Genomic DNA, 26,681 nt, shown 5'->3' on the forward strand with positions numbered 1-26,681 from the left:
GTCCTTTAGGGTCCCTGGAACACACTAAGGGCTCCCAGATGCGAACTGAGGGGAGTAGCTTGATCCCTCTAAACCCAGCTAGATAGACTAAATCTGCTGCCACTCTCGATCCATTTCTTTCTTGGTATATCTTTTAGGCTGGTGAGACACCACTCAACATCCGATCTTTCATTTCAGTGGTTTAAAAAAAAAAAATGCCCATTGTCTCTTCTTATTGGAAAGCTGAGCAGAAAGAAAACAGTGTCTGTTTACAGAACTAGCCCAGGCAGTGACACTCACGGATGCCCGTCCCTGCCCATGGGTGGTGCGGTGGGGTGACTTTGCTCCCGGCTTGCCATTGGCCCATCCTCCACCCTCTGCTCTCCTGAGAATGGAGTATGGATTCTGTCTGCTAGTTACCTTTAGCCCAGTGGGCAGCAGCGTGGGCCTCACATGTGACGCATGCCCTGGGAGACCTTGGCAGACTGGGCAAGCACCGGCTGAGCCCTTCTAACCCCTCCCCGCCCCCACCCTCACCACTCTTTTCTGTTTCTGCAGTGGTGTGTCACCCCACAGTCAGCTGTTGGTGGCACAGATGGTGAGTGTTTTTGCAAGGGCTGGTGCTTTCTTTCCAGAATTGTAGCCAGAAGAAGTTTGCTTATCAGTTCTTTCTTTGCTGTCATATTAAACCCTGAAGTTTTTTTGTGTCTTTGTTCACTTATGTAGAGCCATTGAGGCAGACTGACTGCGGTGAGCAAATGTATTACTTTGTTCTTATAGTGTTGGTGACTAATAAAATAGCTTGATGTTCTGCTGCTCTGTAAAAGACTAATAGTATAGATTTAAATTTAAACAGGGGATTTCTATATTTGAGGAAAGAGAGTGTCTCACACCTATAATGCCAGCACTCTGGGAGGCCAACGTGGGTTGCTTGAGCTCAGGAGTTGGAGACCAACCTGAGCAAGAGTAAGACCCCATCTCTAAAAAATAGGTGGACATTGTGGCAGACACCTGTAGTCTTCAGCTACATGGCAGGCTGAGGCAAGAGGTTTACTTGTGCCCAAGAGTTTGAGGGTTGCTGTGAGTTATACCACCTTGGCACTCTACTGAGGGCAACAAAGTGAGACTGTGTCTCTCAAAAAGAAAAAGAAAAACAAAATTATTTTCAATTTTGTGGCCGAGACTTAAAAAGAATATTATAGTAAATCATTCACAAATGCCATCTCATCTCGTGTTAAAAATGTTAATACTTGTTGCATCACCAGGGAATTTTTCAGAAAAGCCTTTCAGATCATTTACTAGTATTATTTCCTTTCCTTTACTGCCAAACTTTTGAGCAGTTAATAATTTTCTAATTAGAATTATTCTTATTTATTATCTGTACTGCACATTTATTTTTTATACTGATCTACTTATGAAACAATAGATAAAATCTATTTGGGGCTTTGATACGTATGTATCAGGTTCATCTAATTTTTTTCTGTGTGTTTTGGCTTCTTAATTTTGTTTGCAAGCTGCTTGTAGCAAGCATCATTTTTTTATTGCCAGGGTCCCTCACTATTCTGTACTCAAGGTTAATCACAGATCATTGGCAGAGTAAAGAAATAATAAAAATATCTAACATTTTTTGAGAACTTTCTGGTGTGTGGCATCAACCTAACCTTGTTATGTGAATCATTTAGCAATGTTAAAAGCCCCATGAGATAGGTTCTGTTTTCATCTTCATTTTCAAATGAAGAAATGGACGCACAGACAGGTGAAGTAATTTGACCAAAATCATACAGTTTCTAAGCTGGGGAGGCAGACTTTGGGTCTTGACTCTAATGCTATTCTTACTTTCTTTTAAGTCTCTCTGTAGACATCTGATGCTTGGTTTAGAGTTTATGCACATCAATTTATTTATTTGTTTCTTTTCACTGTAACATCTTGGGGAATAAAACATAAACTGATCTTATCAGAATAGCCAACGCCAGGTGTCCCAGCATTTACATCACCACATTTCTGGTATGAAGAGTACAGGAAGGTGAAATTTAGATTGGTCTGTTTAACCAGTTTGGGGACCTGTCCTGAGATCTGTTGGAAGAAGTAGAAACTATGGCATTCAGGTGGTTTGGGCTTGTTCCTCTTCACTCATCTCTTCATTAGCCTTGATAATGAGAATTGAATGTATTTGATTAGGCGGAATATCAGAGAGGAAAATAGAAACTTATAGCTACTTTGAGCATTTGATGGGAAGAATTCTTTGTGGGTAAAATCTTTTTAATGTAGTTAATGAAAGAAGATAAAGGTTTTTTTTTTTTTTTAAACACAAGATAATGGAGAAATCAAATGAAAATGAATTCCTAAAATGTTTTTAGAAAAATGACATTTGACAGCCAGGAATAGGCCTGGGTTTAATGCCCAGATGGGTCAGCCTCTGGGAATTCTGGAGACAAGTCCTGCCTCCCTGGAATGAACACGACATTTTTCTCTTCCGACAGAATTCAGCTTAGAAAACCACCAACACAGGACAATGCAAGCCCACGAGTTGTTCCGGTATTTTCGAATGCCAGAGCTGGTTGACTTCCGACAATACGTGCGCACTCTTCCAACCAACACTCTCATGGGCTTTGGGGCTTTTGCAGCACTCACCACTTTCTGGTACGCCACAAGACCCAAAGCCCTGAAGCCGCCATGTGACCTCTCCATGCAGTCGGTGGAAGTGGCGGTAAGTGAGGGGCCAGCTTGCCTCCTGAGTTTTCTCTGCACTCCCCCAGATTAGGGAAGCCCCATGAGACGTAGTATTGATCAAGATCATGATCTCAATGAAATATTTGGTTTGGGGTACTTTATACATAGAAATACACTAAACAAATAAGTGGATGATAGTGAGCAGAGGCTGAGGCCAAAATATGGAGCACAGGGACAGATGGGGTGGTGTTGGCCGTGGGATCTACCCGCCTTCTCACAGATCATTCCAGAAACCACATTGAGCTTCTACCCTCTGCTGGGCTTTCTGGTGCTCAGGGGATTCCATGAGGGGACAGGATAACGCAGAGTCTCACTGGGGTTCTATTCCAGCAGGGGTGAGAGTTGTTGAACACAGCTGGATCTTAGACATGTCCCCTCTCGAAAGGGACTTTGGGATTTCAAGCAGAATAAAACTAGGTAGAAAAGAAACTTGGCAGAGTGACATGGCAGCAGAATTTAGGGCAAGACATGAAGGAACGAGGACATTCGAGAGGAGCCTCTGAGTGACTTGCTGGGCAGTGAGTGGAAGCAAGTTTTGTGGTTTGTGTGTACTTGTTTCACTTTCACAAGGGTTGTACAAGTCTTCTGATTTTCACGTGTCTTAGCCTTTCTCTGAGGTTGAAAGAGTGATTGGACCCCTTTTGGGGGTGGACCTTGGTTGTTTGGGTTAAGAGAAGTACAAGATCATGGTTACCAAAAGGGACCGGGGAGAGGAGAGATGGGACCTAGGCAGAACCAGCCTTCTGTGCTGAGACCAGGCAGCTGTGGGCACGTTCACCAGGAGTTTCTGACCTTGAGATCGTCTGGAAGACAGGAGTGATGGAAATACTTTCCTCCTTCAGCCTGGCTAAGATGACTGCATAGCTCTGCGTATCTGCCTGACCCACTATGAACGTTCAGGAAATGTTAGTTTTCTTCTTCCTCAAAGGTCTCCTCTTAACCCTCATATTTTATACGTGAGAAAACTGAGTTCAAAGAGATGAAATCACAGTTAGTGGAAGACCTAGAACTCTGTTATGCTATCTTTATTATTGTGGTTGAAAGTTTGTACCAGAAGGAAAGTTTAGATCTGTCCAGGGCAGTGTGAAGAGTCTGTGCCCAGAACCCTTGCACCCACAAGCAGGCTCTTCTGAAAAAGGATCGTGGGCACAAGAGGCTGAAGACACTGATGGAAATGGGAGGAGCAAAAGGAAAATAAGAGTGTAGATTCTATACACAGGCTGGATGTAGAATTAGAAACAGCCAAGAATCAGGTGGGGCTAAGAACAAGTGGGGAGGGGGCACAGGGCTATGGAAAACATGAGGAGTTCTGTCCTCCTTGTGTCCTCTGCACTGAACCTGGTTGGACCTAGAAGGGGTCAGAGCAGAACTTGGTGCTGGTGGAGCGATTTAGGCCCCAAACCATCATGAAGTATAGGTGAGAACCATGGCAGCTGCTGGAGGAGGTGGTGGGAGGAACACTTGAGCTCCGCACATCATGGGGAGGTGAAGGGCTTGTCGAATTAGTTCAATAAGATTTTTGACAACCATAACTAGATTATGAAGTACTTAAATAAAAAGCTCGTGTTTTTGTTGTTTGTTTTTAAATATTAGAGAAGGAAGTAAATTGTACCATGCAAAAATTTCTTTATGCCTCTAACCAAGTCCTTAGCCTCTCTAAGACTTAATTTTACGAATATCAGAACTTAGATTAAAATTTACTTCTGGTGACTAAACCGGTTAGTCTGTCAGAGTCACTGTTCAGACTTGTTACCAGACCTTGGTTCTAGCGTGGATTTATCTTTTCATGTGCAGAACCAGTTTCTTGGTTATAATGATCTTATTTCCACGTTGGTGACTAACTTCCATACCGCATAACCTCTGGCCTTCAGGTCCCATGCTGCCTCGTGACCCTTTCGCGCAAATGGTTGAAAGTTAGACATCCACACGTTGGAACGTATGTGGCTAGAGACTTGCTTTAGCACTTTAATCCCGTGCTTCAGAAAGTCTGCTATGGAGGGTGTGATGCTTCGGGTTTAATTCTCTACAAGTCACAGAGAATAGTTATCAGGTATGTATTCATTCAGTGAGGACTCAAGCTACGAAGCTGTGATGTGCACAGTACTGGGGCTGCCTTATGGAGCTTACAGAGCAGTGGGAAGCACTGCTCCGGACTCTTCCCTGTCTTGGCAGAGGGCGAGAGCCATCCCCAAACTATGAGTGATGCAAGCGACTTGTTTTCATGCTGTAAAACTGCAACGGTGAGTTCATTCTCAGATAAGAACTTGAAAGCAGCAAACTAACGTAGCCTTTCCAGCCTGCAGCAGTAATGCTTCATGAACAGCATGGTTTTAAGATTCAAAGTCATGGTCTGCCAGAGGCTCGCACTGGCAAATTAGACCTCCCAGCTCACATGCACTTCTCAGTAAGCATTCTTTGTCCCCATTTAGAGGGTGTGTTTGGAGCGTAGTACCAAGGGATTTTCCTGTGTGGCTGGTGGATTCCCTCATTTCCCTATGCTCACACTTCACACATGTGCGTGTTAAGGCCCACTTGCACTTTGGCATAAGCAATTTTTGCAGGAGAGGAGTGGGCCTTTGATTCATAAGATGCTATGAAGACTCACACCTGGTGTGGGGAGGTAAAGCAAGTATGCCCATCAGGGTGATCCTGGTGGACACAGAGAGGTGATGCCCTTCTACGCCAGAAGGGCAGGACCTGCTGTGAGTGGCGAGCTGTTTGGCAGGATCAAATACTGCTGTGAGACAGATGTTTAGGGATAATTCTGAGTGGAAACTGCTAGGAAGGGCAGGTAGGGAGGCTGTTGGTAACACTCGCTCTTCCTAACACCAGCCTGGTGGGTCTGCAGGAGTGTCCACGCCACCTGTACAAGTCGACCAGTGGATGTGAACCAGGTGGGAGGTAGTAGGTGAACAGTGAGAGAAAGGGGGAGATGTCAGGAAATGTTAGTAGCATCTGGTTGTATCTGCAGTCATTTCTAAATATGGAATAGTAGTATTGTTTCTGTAGTTATTTGTAAATATGATTCCAGTTCTCATCTCTGGGAAGCTTCAGAGCAGTGTAGTTACAGGTATGTATTCCACTAGAAGTGCAGGTGAGACATGGGGAGAATCTCCTGGTCTGATGCTCTGTCTTCCCATCTGTCAGTTATCCTTGTGGAAATCCATCTGGAATTGCAGGCTTCCAGTCACCATTCCCCGTGGGCTATTCTTCCCTGGTCCATAATAATCGTGCAAGTGATCAAATGAACATGTGAGCTAAGATTTGCCCTTTTCATTCTCCCACTAGCAACTGTGCTGACACAGTGCTCAGAGAATTCTTGAACATACTTTTTGAAAAGTATTCTAGCATTTGATGTCATTTTCATCAAGCACTTGTGATAGTTGGGACTGTGGGGTGGGATGGAGAGATTATTTTAGAAGGGGTATTTTTGTTTAGAAATATTCACTCTGACAGCATGAAGACATCAGCATTTATTTACCTTTAGGTAATGTTAGCCCCTTTTCTAAAACTTTAGTGGGCTTCCTAGTAACAAACTCTAAAAACCTTGCTGAATTACTTTTTCTTGCTAAACTCACATTCTAGGGACATTGAGTTGCTCTTTAAGCTGTAATACCTGTCACTGACTTGGAAGCACTTGCTAAGTTGCTGAATGAGGTGATGATAGTCTCAGCCTGGTAACAGGCAGCAGTTGCTGGGTCCAGGGCTCTATAGGCCAAGGGGTGCCTGTCACAGGGAGCTGAAGGTGAGTTTCTGATCTTTGTGCAAGCCTCGGCCACAGAAATATTAAATAGCTGCCTTAAGAATTCAAGGAAAGATAGCCGGATGTTGTGGCAGGTGCCTGTAGTCCCAGCTACTCAGGAGGCTGAGGCAAGAGAATCACCTAAGCCCAGGAGTTGGAGGTTGCTGTGAGACACCACGGCACTTTACTTTATTGAGGCCAATAAAGTGAGACTCTGTCTCTACAGAAAAAAAAAAAAAAAAGAATTCAAGGAAAGAGAGATTGTTATTTTTTTAAGGAACTATTTGTTTCTGGGTACCCTTTCCCCAGGAAGAAAAAAGCCATACAGGTGTATAGGAATACAATAAAGCAGATCTGAAAACGTGATTTCATTTTGTATAATGCCACTTCCCACACACTTCTTTAAACAAAAACCGTATGTTCACACAATGACAGAAACACATGCTGTAATATTTATTTAAGTTTAAAAATAGCCTTCCCCAAGTGGAGCCAACTGGTGCCAAATGCAGAATGACAAAGGTAGGCTGTCTGTGTTTCTTGGCAAAATCCCTTCTGTCCAGAAGGCCACCAGAAGCTGATAAATAGTGATGTGGCTCCTGTTGGGCTGGCCAGGGGTGAAGCAGAATGCCTCATGTTTTCCAAATAGCCGGTGTGTGAAACATTCTTATTTTGAACAATGTGTGTTGGAGTGGGGAATTTGGGGTGTTGTGACTTCCCTTTCGTGGAGGGGGATGGTGAGATTTTCCCTCCTGCAGTTGGCTGACTTTGCTCTGGTGATGAGATATTCTGCTAAGTGCTGTGTCAGCCTCCTATCCCATCTCTCTTAAACAAGCCCTCTGATTGGGAAAATGTGAGCTCCGGAAGTTGGAAACTGGAGATAATCTAGAGATGTGAAGATTGGAGGAGAGTTGAAGAATCAAAAATATAGCTAGGCGCTGGTGAGCAGGACCCTGTGTCCTCAAGATGAACAAGATGTGGCCAAGTTTGGAATGTACTTGCAAACCATAAACAAATGTTAGCATACTGGGATGTTCCACTGAGCTGAGTTTTACACTCACCACATTGTAGAAAGGGGGAGGTGTCCCCTGAATCTAGTTCCTCACCTGAAGGGTGGCTGGCCTTCAGCAGGTGCTCTGTAAATAGTCATTTACCTTCCATCTTTCTTGCATGCAGATGTCAAAACCCCGCACTGCCTGTCAGGATGGGTCTGCCCTTTCTGTGCCTACCTGGGCGTAGGGGATCTTGGGAAGTTAGCCAGTTAATTTGTGAGCATGAGTAGTGAGCCTGAGGCCTCATTGTTACCTTGTGACATTTACTGTTAGTGCGCGAGGGGTGTCTGTGTATTTTTAAATGTCCTGTCTGTTATCGTTCAGAAATTATCACAGAGGGGGGGTGTGCCTATAAGCTGGCCTTTCAAAGACCTAGTTTAATATAGCAAAGACGTAGTGTTGCCACATATGGGAATTGATGGCCAAAGAGCCTCTCTTAAAGGTCAGTGGATGGAAAAGTCATTTCGTGTCTGTTTATAGAAAGAAGCAGATGATGCCAGTCTGGGTGGGCTGAGACGCATGTAAAATACGAGTGCTGGGAAGAATCCTGTTCGCTCCTGGGGGTCCGCATCCATGGATTGCAAGTATTTGGGGGGAAATAGAAATAGATGGTTACATCTATACTGAACATGTACAGACCTTTTTTCCTGACATTATTTTCTAGACAATGTCGTGTAATGACTACTTATATGGCATTTTTTGTATTAGGTATTATAAGTAATCTCAAGGTGATTCAAAGTATAAGGGAGGACGGGGAGGGTGCGTAGGTGAAGTGCATATACTGTACCATTTTATACCTGGGGCTTGAGCGTCTGTGGATTTTGGTGTCTGGAATGTGGGGGACCTGCACCCACTGCCCCGCAGATACAACAGATGCTGCTGTATACTCCATGGGGAAGGTAGTGCAGTGGGCATTTCACTGCTGTGGCCAGTGGATACCCATTGATAGACTGAGATGGATAAAGCCACGATGTATAAACTTGGGTCTTTCTACCACCTAATAGGGGTCCTCAAACTTTTTAAACAGGGGGCCAGTTCACTGTCCCTCAGACCGTTGGAGGGCCGGACTACAATTTAAAAAAAAAAAAACAACTATGAACAAATTCCTGTCACACTGCACATATCTTATTTTGAAGTAAAAAAACGAAACAGGAACAAATACAATCACATCGCCTTGTGTGGCCCGCGGGCTGCAGTTTGAGGACCCCTGAGTCCTAAGACATCCTCAAGGACGTGACGTACTTTTGCACTTAAATAGGGGAACAGGGCAAAATAACTGGCCATTCGTTGCTCCTACCTGTTAAATACTGACAAGATTGTGGCCTGGGGAACATGTGATACGTGCTGATGTTCATGGTTTCCCTGCCCTTCCTGTTTCCAAGGGGGAACTTGAACTTGTATTTCCTAATTCGCCCATGTGGGGAGACTGACCTCAGCTTGGGGAACCGTAGCTTGCATAGAGGTTACAGAATGTCCTTGTGACCTCTGATTTGATTGTAGTGTGTTTGAGTCACCATCTTTTTTTTAAAACTGGGAAAACCATATAACCGCATGAAAAGAGGTCTATGACAGAAGTAAAAAACACAGTTTTTCCTAACTCATAGTCCTGTGCTTTTGATTGGGGCTGCTTGCTTAGCTCATTGTGTTTCCTGAGCACAGCTGAAACGCCCACCTCCACCCCAATTCCTAGGTATGTCAGAAGGCCAGAAGCCGAATTTAAGGTATTTTTCTTTCTCTTTCTTTCTTTATTTTTTTATTTATTTATTTTTTTTTTTGAGACAGAGTCTCACTGTGTCACCCTTGGTAGAGTGCTATAGTGTCACAGCTCACAGCAACCTCAAACTCTTGGGCTTATGCAATTCTCTTGCCTCAGCCTCCCAAGTAGCTGGGACTACAGGCGCCTGCCACAAAGCCTGGCTATTTTTTGTTGCAGTTGTCATTGTTATTTAGCTGGCCTTGGCCGGGTTCAAACCCACCACTCTCAGTGTATGTGGCTGTATGTAGCTGATGCCATAACCACTGTGCTATGGACGCTGAGGGCGACATAGTGAGACTCTGTCTCAAAAAAAAAAAAACAAAAAAAACCCAAACAACAGAAAAAGATTCTTTAGATTGTGCATAGAGCAACATATTTCAAAGCACAAATCTTTATGCTGTGTGCCATTTCCCTGTTCTAGTCAACCTGCCCTCATGAAATTAGAGTGTGTCTTACAAATTAGCAGCTCCTTTTGGCAAGTCTCCTTGAAGGTTTGATTTTCAAGATTTTGCTAATTATTCTAATTAGAATAATAAATATCTTGTCCTCAGGTTGCATTGTCAAGTTGATGGCTTTATTGGGGATGTAATTAACTTCTTTCACTTTGATTTGGCTATTTTGCCTCCTTGTTTCTCAAAGTCCTGAAGATTCCGTACCACCAAAAGCTTAAAACCAAAGAATTATTTAACTAAAAGTTTGTTATAAAATGATCCTAGAGCAGTGATTCTCAAAATAAGAATTGGGGAGTTGACCAAGAGAGTAGACCTATGTTGAAGGGATATGTGGTTTGCACGTATCCAAAGTCAAATTCAATGTCTTTTCTCAAGCCTTACCCCAAGTGCCCAGTCTTCTGTTCAAATGGAACTATCTTCTCAGCCCTCTTGCTTTTCTTCTTTTTTAAAGGAATTGGCTTTTTTCTAGCTTCTCCCTGCCTCCTGTTCTACATGCTGCCTACGCTTCTGGTAGATTTCCTGCTAAAATATTAGGCCATCTTCACCACTGCCCTGCCGGAGACCTTGATGTCTCTAGGATGGTGCTTCTCGAACTGGAGCATCCCTGAAGGGCTTTTGGAGGCACCCATTGCTGGATTGTACCCCAAATTTCTGAGTCAGCAGGTCTGAGATAGAGCCCAACAAGTGCCAGCTGTTCCCTAGACCACATGCTGAGGAGTTTGGCTCCAGTGAGCCTTGTCCCTTGGACCCCAGGCCTGCACCTGTCTGTCCATTCTGAACTTTCCTGCACTCTTGTGTTCGACCAATCCCTGGAGTCTCTCTGGGACAAGACTTGGGCCTCTTCGGGATATGCTGTGTCTTATTCACCCGATTCCCATCCACCCCATCTGCAGCTGTGAGAACCCCTGGGCAAAGTGCAGAAAACAGTGTTGCTTTTGTAGGGATACCATTGAAAAACACCACAGATGAGTAGAGAAGGCGCCATCCTAAGCAGAGAGACATGAGCACCTCCCTGTGGGCACACAAAGGGGTGGGACAGGTGTTTATGGCAGCTGGCCCTTCTTCACCATGCACATCTCTCTGTTTTTTTTTTTTTTAATTAAATCATAACTGTGCATTTATGGGGTACAGTGTGCTGATTTGATATACAGTGTGGAATGTTTACATCAAACTGATCCACATAATCATCACTTCATCACTTCACTTATTTGTTGTGGTCAGACATTTATGCTCTTTTTTTTTTTTTTTTTTGTAGAGACAGAGTCTCACTTTATGGCCCTGGGTAGAGTGCCGTGGCCTCACACAGCTCACAGCAACCTCCAACTCCTGGGCTTAAGCGATTCTCTTGCCTCAGCCTCCCGAGTAGCTGGGACTACAGGCGCCCGCCACAATGCCCGGCTATTTTTTAGTTGCAGTTTGGCCGGGGCCGGGCTTGAACCCGCCACCCTCGGTATATGGGGCCGGCGCCCCACCGACTGAGCCACAGGCGCCGCCCTATGCTCTTTTTTTTTTTTTTTGAGATAGAGTCTCACTATGTCACCCTCGGTAGAGTGCTGCGGTGTCACAGCTCACAGCAACCTCAAACTCTTGGGCTTAAGCAATTATAGTTGTCATTTTGTTTAGCAGGCCCAGGCTGGGTTTGAACTTGCCAACCTCGGTGCCTGTGGCTGCCACCCTAACCTCTGAGCTATGGGCACCGAGCCCATTTATATTCTTAATAGATTTGAAATGCACATCCCTTGTCTTATCTCTTGTCACTTTCTTAGTCTCCTTTTTCTCTATTGATTCTGTGCCTCCTCTTTCTCTTTCTATCTTAGTCTTTGTGCCCTGGGTATTTTCAGTTGTGAGTTGAAGAGGCTTCAGATACTTATTTACTAAAGAGCTCCAAAATTGCTTCTGAATTCCAGGCTGTTTGTTGAAGCAAAGATAAACGTTATGCAGGACTTGTATTGTCATGAAGGCATGTCACCGAGTGCATGAGTAATATTCTACATGTTCACATTGTACAGGAAAGTTCTTGTTTAACTAAAAATAATCCTGGCGTAGACTCATGGCATCTCCATTTTATAGAAAAGTAAACAGACTCAGAGGTTAAGTAACAATAATACACGATACTAAAGAGAAGAGATTTTTCATCTTTATGCGTGTGAAAAATAACTTCTTTGCTTTATATCATAGCATGTTGTAATAAGGTAATGTTAAAAATTATCTTTGGAATCATGGCTTTAGGTGTTAGAGAGTTTCTGCCAAGATAGAGAAGATAATGTTGTAATTAGAAGGTATGATTGGGAGATATTTACTCCAGAAAAATACTTGCAGTTTTAGATTAGTTGGTCATCTTTTCTTTAATGTGTATAATACTTCTGTACCATTGAACTATTTTTAAAAACAGTATATAAAGTATAACTTAAGGCACAGGAGAGGCAAAAAGCAAAAAAGCTTGCAGGCAGAGGAGAGGATAATCCTAATGAAAACACAAGTGTCCACGAAAACATGTGGCAGTCGTTGCCTTAGGAAGGTGTCCATGTTAGTCCTTCTCCTAGAATGGGCCCATTTCCCCATGAGTGCTGCTTGCTCAGATCCTCAGCTCTTATTTATTATTATTATTATTGTTTTGAGACGGTCTCACTCAGTTGCCCTGGGTAGAGTACCGTCCTAGCTCCTAGCAACCTCAAACTCTTGGGCTCAAGTGATCCTCCTGCCTGAGTCTCCCGAGTAGCTGGGATTACAGGTGCCCACTACCACGCCTGGCTAGTTTTTTTATTTTTCGTAGAGACAGCGTCTCGGTCTTGCTCAGGTTGGTCTTGAACTCCTGAGCTCAAGTAATCCACCTGCTTAAGCCTCTCAGAGTGCTGGGATTATAGGTGTGAGCCACCGGGTCCAGCCAGACCCTTGGCTCTTTGAGACCTAGCTCCTCCCCCTTCTTCTTGGAGTCCTTCCAGTTTTCTTTCAGCACACCTCTAGCCAGAAATGATTTCTTCCTCTTTGGGACAGTTCTTTTTTGTGGTAGCAGATGTTCTCATAGCACAGTACCATTTCCCCAAGAGTTTCCTCACTATTGCAAGAGTAAAGGCCCTTTTCTGAGATAAAAAAAAAAAAAAGTGTGTGTGTGTAGTAGGTTCTAACATCATAGTGGTTGAGCTCTTATTTATTAATCTCTAAAGAATGCTTTTGGGGTTCCTGTGAATGTCTGGACCCCTTGTAGTGTGTCCGTGGTCCCAGAGGGTTCAAAAGCTCTCAGTGCACACTGCTGCCTCTTAAAGAGTACTAACTGCTACTGCATGAGGCTTGGAGCCACTGTCTGATCATGGATAGGAGTTCTCATCCATAGTGGGCGTCCTTACAAAGCCAGCAGATGAAGACAACGTAGAGAAAGGTGCACAGTGACATCAAACGTGCATCCCTGAAAAAGCTGCAAATAGAACTGGTCAAGACCTACCTCTGCATGTCCATATGTTTTGTAGCTGCAGCTTTTAGCTATTAGATGCTATGTGAGAAGCTGAAATTCTTTTTTTTTTTTTTTTGTCTCTTTTGGCCGGGGCTGGGTTTGAACCCGCCACCTCCGGCATATGGGACCGGCGCCCTACTCCTTGAGCCACAGGTGCCGCCCGAGAAGCCGAAATTCTTAACAGATTATATTGTAGTTGGAAGGGAGAAAAAAACAGTAGAAATCATCCCCCAAAGAACATAGATAACTTTACAGAAGTAAAATCAAACGGCATGTCATTTCCCCTACAGCTAAGCAGGCTTGGTCCTCTGTGCTGTGGATGGCCCTGGTTTGAGGACGTCAGTTTGATCCTCCTCTTGTTTTCCTTGGCCCTGTCTGGCAGGACCAGAGCTTGTAGGTCTGTGAGCCTCTTTTCTTTTTTTTTTCTTCACTTGTTTCCTTTTCCCAGGGTTCCTTCCGACCCTGTGTTGTCTCAGTGCTGTTTCTCTGTAGCCTGCGCTTATTCCCTGGTGAATGAATGATTGATTATACATCAGCACAGCAAATCCTGTGCTCTGTTCATAGAGCAAATACTCACTGAGCAGCTGCTTCCTGGAGGAGCAGTGAGGGTACCATGGGGCACCTTAGGCTTTTTAGTTTAATTAAAAATTTATATATTTATGTATTTATTGATTTGTTTTTTTTGAGACAGCCTCAAGCTATCACCCTGGGTAGAAAGCCGTTGCATCACAGCTCACAGCAACCTCCAGCTCCTGGGTTCAAGTGATTCTCCTGCCTCCGCCTCCCAAGTAGCTGGGACTACAGGTGCTCGCCACAACGCCTGGCTATTTTTTTGGTCACAGCCGTCATTGTTGTTTGGCAGGCCTGGGCTGGATTTGAACCCGCCAGCTGAGGTGTGTGTGGCTGGTGCCTTAGCCGCTTGAGCCACAGGCGCTGAGCCTATGTACTTATTTTCAATGGACAAATGCAAATTATATACATAGTATTTATTGTGTACAATAGGAGGAATAAGTTTAGGAGATCTGTTATTCATAACAATAGTGACACTATATTGACTATAATTGGTGATTGTAGTTAATAATAATCATACACTTGGAAATTGCTATGAGATGTTAAGTATTTGCACCACCACCTAGTGCTGAGCATAAAGGGAATGAAAATGTCCATCAGGTGTCCTTAGCTGTTCAGCAGTGTGTGCACATATCCAAGTGCCGTGCTGTAGGTTCTTTATTTTTCATACCTTCCTCTAACATGCTCCCTGTCTGTCATTTCCAATAGGGTGGAGAAGGTGCTCGAAGATCTGCGCTGCTCGACAAAGATGAGCCCTTGGTGTACTTCTACGACGATGTCAGAACCTTGTATGAAGGTTTCCAGAGGGGTATACAGGTGTCAAGTAAGCATTATATGGCTAATGCTAATTGACTTTCCCTAAGGAAGGGTGACCTTCATTTCAGAGAGGCACATTTGCTCCTGCCTTTGTCTACTTAGTATTGCTCTACCTCTGTCTCTGCCTATCAGAGCTTGTTGGCCCCTCTAGCGGTTCCCTGTGGCCAAGGGGGCTCTGTGGTTAAATATATTTCTAGCATGTCCTGTACTTCATGGTGAGTCACACGTACGTTAGCTCATGATGGGCCCTGATGTTTCCTACAGCAAAGAAGCCTGTTTAATGGGGCCTAATTCAGCATTTTTCAAGCTTGCTTGACCAGGAAATCCAAAGTTTAAGAAATACTAACATCCCAAGGTCAGTGTTCTGTTAAGACACCTTGGAAATGTTGGCTTACAGGATTACTCATTTTTTTTTTTTTTTGAGGCAGAGTCTCACTTTGTTACCCTCGGTAAAGTGCTATGGCATAGCTCACAGCAACCTCAAATTCTCGGCCTCAGGTGATTCTCTTGCCTCAGCCTACCAAGTAGCTGGGACTATAGGCACCTACTACCACGCCTGCCTATTTCTAGAGACAGGGTCTTGCTCTTGTTCAGGCTGGTCTCGAGCTCCTGAGCTCAGGCAATCCACCTGCCTTGGTCTCCCAGAGTGCTAGGATTATAGGTGGGGATTACTCTTAATTATTAACTGTGGCATAGAGACCTCATGATGTCTGGTACCTGTGTTCTCTTCAGCTCCTGTCCAGTCTGGGCCTCCTGGGTACGCTCCTCATGCTGTACTTCCACAAGGCCTTGGTCACCTCTGCTCTTTCCTGACCCCAAGCCTATGTGCACTTTTTTTTCAGATCATAAACCTTCTTTGTCCCTTTCTCAGGCCAGGTGCTTGATGTATTGTAATTAATCTTTTAAAACTCAGTACCTTTCCTCTTTTCTCTAAAATCTTCCTGCTCTATCATTTTCTTGCCTCAGTTCCCAGTGTCCCCTGGTAATGTCTACCCTCTCCTGCACAGCCTGAGTGGGGCAGAGCGTCTACCTGGCCGTCGGCCCCACTAGGCCAAGCTCCTTGAGAATCAGGTGGCCGTCAGTCATCTCTTCTCACTGCACTGACATAGTGGCCCACACAGGCACTCCATTCATGCACCTTCAGTGAAAGAGGGGTGCCTTGTGATTCCTCTACCCCTCTTTCTTTTTTAGCCACTTCATTTTTGCTTATCCCTGGCTCTACTCTAGAGATGATCTTGGAATCCTTGCTTTGTTTTTGTTTTTTTTTTGCAGTTTTTGGCTGGGGCTGGGTTTGAACCCAGCATATGGGGCCAGCGCCCTACTCCTTTGAGCCACAGGTGCCGCCTGGAATCCTTGCTTTGTTATATAAGTCTTGTGGTGGTTAGCTTTTACTTTTGCCAGGGCTAGCCAAATTGTGATTTTTTTTTTTTTTAATGCAGTTTTTGGCCGGGGCTGGGTTTGAACCCACTACCTCTGGTATATGGGGCCGGCACCCTACTCCTTTGAGCCACAGGTGCTGCCCCAGATTGTGATCTTTTTACAGCCTTGGACTACGTGGTATTGCTTTCTCTGTCCTCCATGATGCGCTGACTAGAGCATGTGCTCAAGAAGTGCCCATCGTCTTTTATTCAATGCTAGTAAAATTAGACAGCTCATGTATTTGCCCCAGTGTCCCCTTAGCAGGTTCATTAAGCCCCACTACAAAAGGAAGGCAAGTTTAATTTATTAACTTCCTGCCAGCTAGTGTCCAGTTTAGGGTTTATCTGTGACAGATAATATAGGCCGCATGGAAGACTGTGTGTGTGTGTGTGTGTGTGTGTGTGTGTGTGTGTGTGTGTGTGTGTGTTTTCTTTTTACCATAGTGTGTATGTAAATATATTGACCTTGAATAATATGGGGACTGGGGTATCAACCCCCCACACAGTCAAAAATCATTTGTAACTTGATTTCCCAAAACTTAACTATGTGTACTAATAGCCTACTGTTGACCAGAAGCTTACTGATAACATAAGCAGTCTATTAACACGTATTCTATATGTTATGTGTATTTATTTATATGCTGTACAATAAAGCTAAAGAAATGCTATTAAGGAAATCATAAGGAGGGGGAAATATGTTTACTATTGGCTAAATGGAAGTGGATCATCATAAAGGTCTTGTCCTCATCATCTCCACATTTGCTCCTGGCTGAGGAGGAAGTGGGGGTTGGTCTTGCTGTCTTAGGGGTAGCAGAGGTGGAAGGAAATCTCCTGTATGTGAATTTGTGTAATTCAAGGGCCAACTGTATACTCATATAAATGGATATACATTTTTCCCATTGTTAGCAATGGGTGGGATTCTAGACATATGGCAGTTTACATTATATATGTGATATTCTCCCCCGATCTTAAGACAATGTGTAACTGTTTTTTGATCATTTGCTCTACTTGGAAAATGAAGATTCTTCTAAGAATGCTTCAGAGAAGGTGAAGGAAAATAAGTTCAGCCTTAATTTACATTGACTGAAGAGAGCTGCTTTGCAGGTCACTGTTTTTTTCCTTTCTCAGAGGAGCTTTTTGTTCTCTTTGATCTTCATGGACTACCATAGACTTAAACTGTTATAGAAGAGCAAAACCTAGGTTTGGGGTGAGATGATCAGAAGTTTGTTGAATGATGGGAGAAGCCAGCCTAGGGTTTATTTTATTTTATTTTTGAATTGTTTTTAATTTTGCAGTTTTTGGCCTGGGCTGGGTTTGAACCTGCCACCTCTAGTATATGGGGCTGGCGCCCTACCCCTTTGAGTCACAGGCGTCCCTCGGGTTTTTAAAATTTTTAATTAAATTAATTAATTCATTTGTTTCTTTATTTGGAGACAAGGTCTCAAGCTATTGTCCTGGGTAGTGCTGTGCATCACAGCTCACAGCAACCTCAAGCTCTTGGGCTCAAGTGATTCTCTTGCTTCAGCCTCCCAAGTAGCTGGGACTACAGGTGCCTACACCCTGTATACACCCTGTACTACACCCACCTATTTTTTAGTTGTAGTTGTCATTGTTGTTTGGCAGGTCTAGGCTGGAGTTGAACCCACCAGCATCGGTGTAGGTGGCTGGTGCCCCGCCTGCTGAGCTACAGGCACCGAGCCATCCTAGAGTTTTTAAACCTAGTATTTTAAAACCATAGCTACAAAGCCATGTACTAAGACTGAGGTCCTGGGCCAGGCGTGGTGGCTTGTGCTCGTAATCCTAGCACTCTGGGAGGCCCAGGCAGGTGGATTGCCCTGAGCTCAGGAGTTCGAGACCAGTGTGAGCCAGAGTGAGACCCTGTCTCTACAAAAAAAAGCAAGGTGTTGTGGCAGGCGCCTGTAGTCCCAGCTACTTTGGAGGCTGAGATTAAGAGAATTGTTTGAGTCCAAGAGTTGGAGGTTGCTGTGAGCTATGACGCCATAGTACTCTATCAAGGGCTACAAAGTGAGATTCTGTCTCAATGAAAAAAAAAAAAAAGACTGAGCTCCTGGTTTATCAGTGGCTCTAATGGGTAGCTGTGTGTTAGCAGCACCCAGGGAACTTTAAAAAAAAAAAAACTGAGGCCCAGGCCCCTTCTCCATCTGATTGAATCAGGGAGATTGTTAGTAGCTGGAATGTACGTCCCTTGAGCTCCCCAGGTCAGCCTGGGATTTAACTACTGCTGTTCTAGAGCTGGAGTCAGAGTACTTTTTCTAGAAAAGGCCAAATACTAAATATTTTAGGCTTTTGGGGACATATGGTCTTGGTTGCAAACTACTCAACCTCATCCTTAGACAATACATACGTTAATGAGTGTGGCTGTTTTCTAATACTGCTGTGTATTTACAAAAACAGGCAGTAAGCCTTGAGTCGTCCCTTTACTGTAGTTTGCCAGTCTCTGTGAGGAATAAAGTAGCATCATTTCATATGGTTAGTGTATTGTTTTTCCATCCCCAAACAACATCTGCTTGAACTTGCTTGTATGGCGTAGGCCTCGTTACAGTCTGTACATCGAGAAGGGTCTGAGAATGAGGCTCTTTCTGTTTTCGTCAGGACTGTTTTTAGGGACAGCAAAGAAGTCAGTGTTCAGCTTGTGTCCTCCCCACCTTCACGATGGATTCTTGCATCCACACGTATGTCACACTTCCTCTCTCTGGGGCGTCATTTGTGTAATAGGCCCAGGCAGGGCCACCTGTGCCTGCCATCCCACTGCCTGTGTCCTTGTGCCAAATCAGAACACCTTCATGAACATGCAGACCTAAACTGGTGAAGCCGGGTGTACTATGGTCTCTTTTTTGCTTCCTTGGAACCTAAATTGGAATCAGAACACATCCTGACATCTCTTAACTTGCTTTCACAAATGCTGCCTCATTTTGCATCTTTTCTTCATGTTTTATTCTCTGCTATCACAGCTTCACACATGTAACTAGGATTCCAGGTAATTCTTAGTACCTTTAATCATCAGAATTTGGGCATATGAAGAATTAAATTTTCCTTTTCATATTCTGAGTTAGAATGCTTTAAGCTTTAGAAATTTTGAGGAATATATCTTTCTAAAAACCTACAGCAGAATCCCTTTACCTCTCAGCTACTGACTCCTGGTCTAAACCAATAGGGTGTTAAAGAGGAATGCACAAATTAAGTGTCCTTAAAAGTTATATCTGCCGTTTTCTCTCTCTCTATCCTCCTCTCCTGCCCATTTAAGAAACAAAACAGACTCGGGCAGCACCCATAGCTCAGTGGGTAGGGTGCCAGCCACACATACCAAGGCTGGCAGGTTTGAACCCGGCCCGGGCCACCTAAAACAACAATGACAACTGCAACAAAAAAAAATAGCCGGGTGTTGTGGTGGGCGCCTGTAGTCCCAGCTACTTGGGAGGCTAAGGCAAGAGAATCGCTTGAGCCCAAGAGTTTGAGGTTGCTGTGAGGTGTGACACCATGGCACTCTACCCAGGGTGACAGGTTGAGACTCTGTCTCAAAAAAATAAATAAATAAAAAGTACGAAAGAATAAAAGAAACAAGCAAGCAAAGAATCAGACCAAAACCCAGAGAGGAGACATTTACAACCTGAACTCATCATTTCTAATCTGAGGAAGAAATAGAATCTACCTAATATTTTTAGAACAGGGTGGGATAGAAAATTAAAATCTAGGAATATTTATACATGTTAAATTCAACCTTGTTTTTTCTTCATTTTTTTTTTCCTCTTTGTAGATAATGGCCCTTGTTTGGGCTCTCGGAAACCAAACCAGCCCTATGAATGGATTTCATACAAACAGGTGAGTTTTCTGGTTCCATGGACCACTCAAGCATGTTAGTTCTGGGAGCTTGTGAATGTCAGGCTGGAAGCTTCCTATGGAGCAGGTGCTGGGCCAGCTCAGAGTGCCCAGATGAGGAAGCTTGGTGCAAGGATTTGGGGAGAACGAGTTGTGTAACTTAACTGGCAGTCCAAAGCACCTGATTTTAAAACTCATGTGGATACATTGTGGAGTCAAGTATAATTTTTAAGATAAAATTCTAGAAACTGCTTGAGGCCAGTGCCTCCTCTCTCTGAAGGTAGGGATAGGATTATACCTCTCTGTCTGAGTTTTTACTGGAAAACTTAGAATAGGAACAACCAGCATCTCTCATTTTATAAATGAGGAAAACATGCACCATAGCTGGTTGGTGGCAGAGCCTGGTGTGTCCTGCAGGTGCTCAAAACTGTCCTGGCTGTCTTACCATGTGTATGACATTGAGCCCCAGGGCAGCCATATGGAAGAGCACAGGTGTTCCAGGAAGATGCTGCCATGCTTATGGTACAAACACAAAGGGAGGTGTCCCTCCCCTTGTCACTTTCTGGTTTCCACCCACCAGCACCTGCACCTGTTTAAATAGCAGGAAAGTTTTGCTTTGCACTATTACTTTTATGGTGGTCACAAAAAATCCAGATGCTACTGCTTTCCCTGTCCCAGCAACACTGAGGACAGGTGGGCACAGTTTGCTTTGTCACCTCTTATTTCCACTGCAGCTGTCTGGGCAGGTCATCCTGTGACATTCATGAGCACAAATGTCTTCTTCTTTTTGTGTTTTGTATGAAAGGTGCTTTTAGTAGCTGGTGGATTTAGGGGTGTGTCTGTGAAGGGAATTGTCATTTGGAACCACAGAGCCACACTGTGGGGCAGTGCTTGTGGGGTCTTCTTAGACTAAGACACACAATTTCCTCCCTTCCATCCTCTGAGTAGTGCTAGTGTATGAAGCATAAAGTCACTTGCCACAACTTGCCTGGAGAAGGAGTAATCAGGTGTGCTGCAGGTGACCATAGGGTTTCCCTACCAGATCCAAACCGTTTTCACATGTAGGGTAAAAACAGATTATACTTGTTGGGTGCATAATACTGCGTGATGCTCCTGAGGCCTCACAGAGTCCTCAAATGCTTTCCAATTACTTGTGGTGTTTAGTGGCTGGAAGAGAGAAGGCACATCATGGCAGAGTGAGGTTTGCAGGGCAGCTGGAAAATCACTGCAGTTCTGCAGGTGTGACCCTGTGATTTGTGCACTTCAGTCAGAGACTAGTGAAGGTCTAAAACAGCGGTTCTCAATCTGTGGGTCGTGACCCACAGGAACTGTATTAAAGGCTTGTGGCAGTAGGAAGGTTGAGAACCACTGGTCTAAAACTAGACTTCTCTGAAGCCGATTTAAATGTTTTTGTTTCTGTGTGCCAGTGAATCTGACCTTTTTGGGTGCTAGGAGTTCCTTTGAGGCATTTTATAAAGAAAAAAATGAACTGTCTTTCTAGAAATATGAACATGTGCATATTCTCCAATAGGCTTTGCAAACAATTTCAGGCATTTCCCAAAATGCCATCAAGAGTTGTGAACTTGTCCATGGGGTAGAGTAATATGCCTGTTCATGTCATCCCATTGTGTCCTCACCAGAGTCTGCAGGGCCAGGAGGGCACCCAGTGTCAAACCAGCAGGGATTCCAGGCCAGGTTTGGGCATGGCTGTGCTTTAAGAGTCCTTGAGAATTCACCAATGAAGAAAAGGACCCCAATATCTTAAGATTTTTTTTAAAACATTTTCACTTAATTTGGGGTAGGAGTGGGGAGAGAATAGGAAGGAGTATATAGCCCTGCCTAATTTTGTGAATCTACCTATTTTTACTTATTGTTATAATAATATTCATTTTTTTTTTTTTTTTTGAGACAGAGTCTCACTCAGTCACCCAGGGGTTGAGTGCCATGACATCACAGCTCACAGCAACCTCAAACTCTTGGGCTCAAGTGATTCTCTTGCCTCAGCCTCCCAAGTAGCTGGGACAATAGGCGCCTGCCACAATGCCTGGCCATTTTTTCGTTGTTTGGCAGGCCCGGGCTGGATTTGAACCTGCCAGCTCCGGTGACGTGGCTGGCACCCTAGCCACTTATCTACAGGCACCGAGCCATCATATTCATTTTTACATTTACTTGTATTATTTATTGTTAATAATATTATCCTGTTTGCCATGATTTTCATAATTGTAATATTATTAGCTATGTAGCATTTTCTCAGAGATTTACTGTCATTTACTTAACCATCTAGGCACTGGTCTTTTTTCCCTTAGAGATTTTTGACTTTAGATAATTTTAAAATATACATGTTTCTTTGCAGATAGACTTTTAAAAACCACTTTCTGAGACTGAACTGTTTCTCCAAAATAAATTCTCAAGAATGGAATTGTAGAGCTTAATAATAGCTTGCTTGCGGCCTGGCGAGGTGGCTTATACTTGTGGATTGCATGAGCTCAAGAGTTTGAGATCAGCCCGAGCAAAAAGTGAGACCCTTTCTCTACTAAAAATAGAAAAACTGAGACAAGTGGATCGCTTGAGCCCAAGAGTTGGAGATTGCTGTGGACTATGATGCCATGGCACTCCACCCAGGGCAATACCTTGAGTCTCTGTCTTAAAAAAAATAAATAAATAAAATAATAATAATAACAGCTTGCTTTTATTTTTAGGAAGGTCTCTCAAAAACGTGCTGTTTCTGTGTTGATACAAAATGGTGAATTTTAGCTGCTTTGCTGCCAAAGACACAGATATGTCTCTGTATCACTAAAATGGGATAAAAAATGTGTAAGAAGCTATGATGTGCAGCTGTTGGGATGAGATTAATTTGCTTTGCGGAAGGAGCCCTCCAATCAATTCTCTTAATGCTCAGTTCTGGCGAATTAAACCTTGTAATTTACAAAAATGTGTATATAAAGGAATATCTGCTTGTTCCTTTTCCCCCTGCTCTTTGCAGCTGTACTTGCTGGCTGAGATACTAGATTGTCATCTGCTAAGCTTTGTTCCTCCAGGTGGGGCCTGATGGTATTTCTGATTTTTTCCTTCCCATTTAGGTTGCAGACTTGTCAGAGTGCATAGGCTCAGCGCTCATACAGAAAGGCTTCAAGACTGCCCCAGACCAGTTCATTGGCATCTTCGCTCAAAATAGACCGGAGGTATTAACATTGCTATACCTTAGTGTACCTGGTTTTGAGAGTTCTTAGATGTAAGAGCCAATCAGAGCTCACATCTAACTTCTGCCTGAGACCAGATTTTGTGGTCTGACTTCTGTCAGGAACATGGCTCCAAGAACAGTGGTTTTCAGCACTGTTTTCAGCATAGGTTGAGAACTGCTGCCTTAGAAAGTAACATGTATGGAAACCTGAACCAACACCTTCTCAGCCTTTAAGAGAAAAAAAAAAAATCACTTTTTTTGGCTTGCATTATTAGTTTTAGTTTTAGTATTTTTTTAAAACCAGATTCCCAAACAAAATCCTCAGAACAAGTAACTAACATGGAAGTCGTTTCACTTTAAGGGCTACTTCTATGATTAGGAAAATAATATCAATGAATTATAGAGAGACTTGGGTATGTTTTTGTTAGTAGTAGACTCCTCTTTTCTTTTTTTTTTTTTTTTGGATTTTGGCTGGGGCTAGGTTTGAACCACCACCTCTGGCATATGGGACCGGCGTCCTACTCCTTGAGCCACAGGCACCGCCCTAGACTCCTCTTTTCTTTCTGAAAGGGAGGAGGCTTTCCTTCTGGTTCAAAATACCATGGGCAGTGGGGAAGGTACCTTACCAAAGCTGGCTGTGGTTTCCAGTGGTTCTCAACCTGTTGGTTGTGACCCACAGGAACTGTATTAAAGGGCATTAGGAAGGTTGAGAACCACTGGTTTAGACAGTCTGTTCTTTGGCTGATTGGGTCCACCATGGTGCTTCTGTAACCAGTATATGAATGTGAACGAGAAGCTCTTTTGGAGGTCTTGCTTTAATGTTAATCAACAGATTAGTGGTATAATTGGGTTGGAAAAATTCAAGCATGAGGGCAGTGCCTGTGGCTCAGTGAGTGGGGTGCTGGCCCCATATACTGAGGGTGGCAGGTTCAAACCCGGCCCCAGTCCCGGCCAAACTACAACAAAAAAATAGCCGGATGTTGTGGTGGGTGCTCCTAGTCCCAGCTACTAGGGAGGCTGAGGCAAGAGAATCACCTAAGCCCAAGAGCTGGAGGTTGCTGTGAGCTGTGACACCGTGGCACTCTACCGAGAGCGACAAAGTGAGACTCTGTCTCTTAAAAAAAAAAAAAAAATCAAGGATGAGGCTTGAAGAAATCAAATTTATTGTTATACCTACTTGTGTACTAACGACAGGTTGGCTCAATCCTTATGCTACTGACTAGAGTGACTTCCTAGAGGGTTTTTTTGTTTGTTTGAGACAGAGTCTCACTTTGTCACCCTGGGTAGGGTGCCGTGGCATCATCATAGGTCACAGCAATCTCAAACTCCTTGGCTCAAGCAATCCTCCTGCCTCAGCCTCCCAAGTAGCTAGGACTGCGGATGCCCACCAATATGCCCAGCTAATTTTTCTATTTTTGGTAGAGACAAGGTCTCACCTGGTTCTTGCTCAGGCTGGTCTCGAGCTCCTGAACTAGGTGATCCACCAGCCTCAGCCACCAGAGTGCTGGGATTACAAGTGTGAGCCCCCATGCCTGGCCAGCTTCCTGGAGTTTTATGTTCTGCTAAGGGGAAAAGAATATTTTCCACAGCTAGACTATGATTGGGTTTGTGGAACTTAGTTTCTTTCATTTGAAATGGACACATCCGAAATTTTTGTCTGTACCTGCAATACATACTCCTTACTTGGAGTAGATGTCTGCCTGTATTTGTGAGTTAGCACAGCATCAGTTCGTTGGGTACCTACTAGGTGTGAAGGATTATGGGAGGCACCGAAGATTATAGTGACCTGGACCCTCTTCTAAGGTACCACATAGGGGGAGACAGACCCAAAAGCTGATGCTTTCTCTGCAAAGGGGTCAGTGTGGGTGCAGGGTAGAAGGATTATGGGAGCTTAGTCAAGGAGTGCTTTCTGGAGGCAACACCTGAGTAAAGATCTCAGAGGAAATAGGGGTGGGGGGCCCAAGGGAATGCCGAGAGCAAACACATGTTCTCATCAAACAGCACATCTGTGTCTGGAAATAAAACATTTTTTTTTTTTTTTTTTTTGTAGAGACAGAGTCTCACTTTATGGCCCTCGGTAGAGTGCCGTGGCCTCACCCAGCTCACAGCAACCTCCAACTCCTGGGCCTAAGCGATTCTCTTGCCTCAGCCTCCCGAGTAGCTGGGACTACAGGCGCCCGCCACAACGCCCGGCTATTTTTTGGTTGCAGTTTGGCCGGGGCCGGGTTTGAACCCGCCACCCTCGGTATATGGGGCCGGCACCCTACCGACTGAGCCACAGGCGCCGCCCTGGAAATAAAACATTTTGATGTGGTGGAGGGTGAAGTGGCAGGAAAGGCAGGGCCTTTTGTTGTTTATTTGTTTTGGTTTTTTTTGTTTGTTTGTTTTGTTTTTTTGTTTTAAGACAGTCTTATTTTGTCCCCCTCGGTAGAGTGCTGTGCCGTCACAGCTTACAGCAACCTCAAACTCTTTGGGCTTAAGCGATTCTCCTGCCTCAGCTTCCCAACTAGCTGGGACTACAGGCGCCCCTATTTTTTGGCTGTAGTTGTCATTGCTATTTGGCAGGCCTGGGCTGGGCTCGAACCCACCACCTCTGGTGTATATGGCTGGTGCCCTAGCCTCTTGAGCTACAGGTGTCGAGTCTTATATATTGTACATACCCTGCTGAGGAGCTTCCATATTGGTAGCTAGAAACTCCCTTTAGGAAGCACAAAAAACAATAAAGCCCAGTTCCACACCAGTGGGTGTGAGTGGGTTGTGCTCCCTTTATCTGTGCTGTGTGTCAGGATTCTGCAGGTGAGTTGGTTTGAAAACTGCAGCCCCAAACTGTGAATCCCTGAGGGATTGTAAGCATAAGCAGGATCTTACCACATTCGTCCTGTACCTGGTCAGTGGCCATGTAGCACAGATGAGCATAGACACATCTTACCACATCTTTGTATGTGGCAAGAGGACCAGTTCCTTCTTTCCTTCATTGCTTTCGTGGGAAGATCTTGCCAAAACAATTTTCCTATTTGACAAGTATGTTGTTCACTTCCCCCTGTTCCCAGGGAGAGGACCTTGTAGTGGACTGACCCTCCCTGCACCCTGCAGTCATGGCTTTTCCTGGAAACCCTCAGTGGCTGCTTCCCACCCTCCCTGCCGGCCAAATCCCTCCCTCACTGACCCCCCCACCCTCTGCTGGGTCCTGTAGTCCCTCTGTAGCTCCTTACCTCTCTTTCTGTCCAAATTGCACTTGTCTTGCCATAGGCAAGCTCAGTTTCCTCCCTCAAGGGCATCTGCAGCCACCTCAGCCCATAGTGGCCTCTTCTATCTCTGAATTCACCTTTCTTATTTTGTTAATTACCTTTTCACATCAGTTTCCATCAGTTCTTCAGGCAGATTTTGTTTTTAAGAAGGGGGTACATGCTCTGTTCTCATGATGAATTTCACATGTCCCCTGGCACAGAGTAGCAGATATACAATATATTAGTTTTGTTATGTCAAATGTTTTCACTTTGCATCTCTCTTAGAGTATTGTTCTTGGATTGTTTCCACTGTGACATCTGATTGTTCCCCTCTTGTCCCACCTTTTCTGCAGTGGGTGATTATTGAGCAGGGATGCTTTGCCTACTCCATGGTGGTCATTCCCTTGTACGATACCCTGGGGACTGAAGCCATCACGTACATAGTCAACAAAGGTACGTCTGATCCTCACGTGAAC

The 26,681-nt window shown here is 44.3% G+C and overlaps 1 protein-coding gene across 7 annotated transcripts in view; it reads left to right on the forward strand.

The window, feature by feature from the left end:
- Positions 1-26,681, forward strand: part of ACSL1 (acyl-CoA synthetase long chain family member 1) — a 67,003-nt gene that overhangs the window by 20,092 nt on the left and 20,230 nt on the right. For 4 of the 7 annotated variants that reach the window (XM_053584552.1, XM_053584562.1, XM_053584605.1 and 1 more), the window contains exons 2-6: positions 2,460-2,686; positions 14,435-14,549; positions 19,736-19,800; positions 22,878-22,979; positions 26,559-26,658. In XM_053584552.1, coding sequence (XP_053440527.1) covers positions 2,492-2,686; positions 14,435-14,549; positions 19,736-19,800; positions 22,878-22,979; positions 26,559-26,658 — 577 coding nt within the window. In that variant the 5' untranslated portion in view covers positions 2,460-2,491. Of the gene's footprint in view, positions 1-316; positions 578-609; positions 730-2,459; positions 2,687-14,434; positions 14,550-19,735; positions 19,801-22,877; positions 22,980-26,558; positions 26,659-26,681 lie in introns of those variants that run through there. The other 3 variants (XM_053584579.1, XM_053584597.1, XM_053584589.1) reach the window with 2 other exon arrangements.

This window comes from Nycticebus coucang, chromosome 1 (genome assembly GCF_027406575.1).
Source record: "Nycticebus coucang isolate mNycCou1 chromosome 1, mNycCou1.pri, whole genome shotgun sequence".
In the NCBI taxonomy this organism is placed as follows: Eukaryota; Metazoa; Chordata; class Mammalia; order Primates; family Lorisidae; genus Nycticebus; species Nycticebus coucang.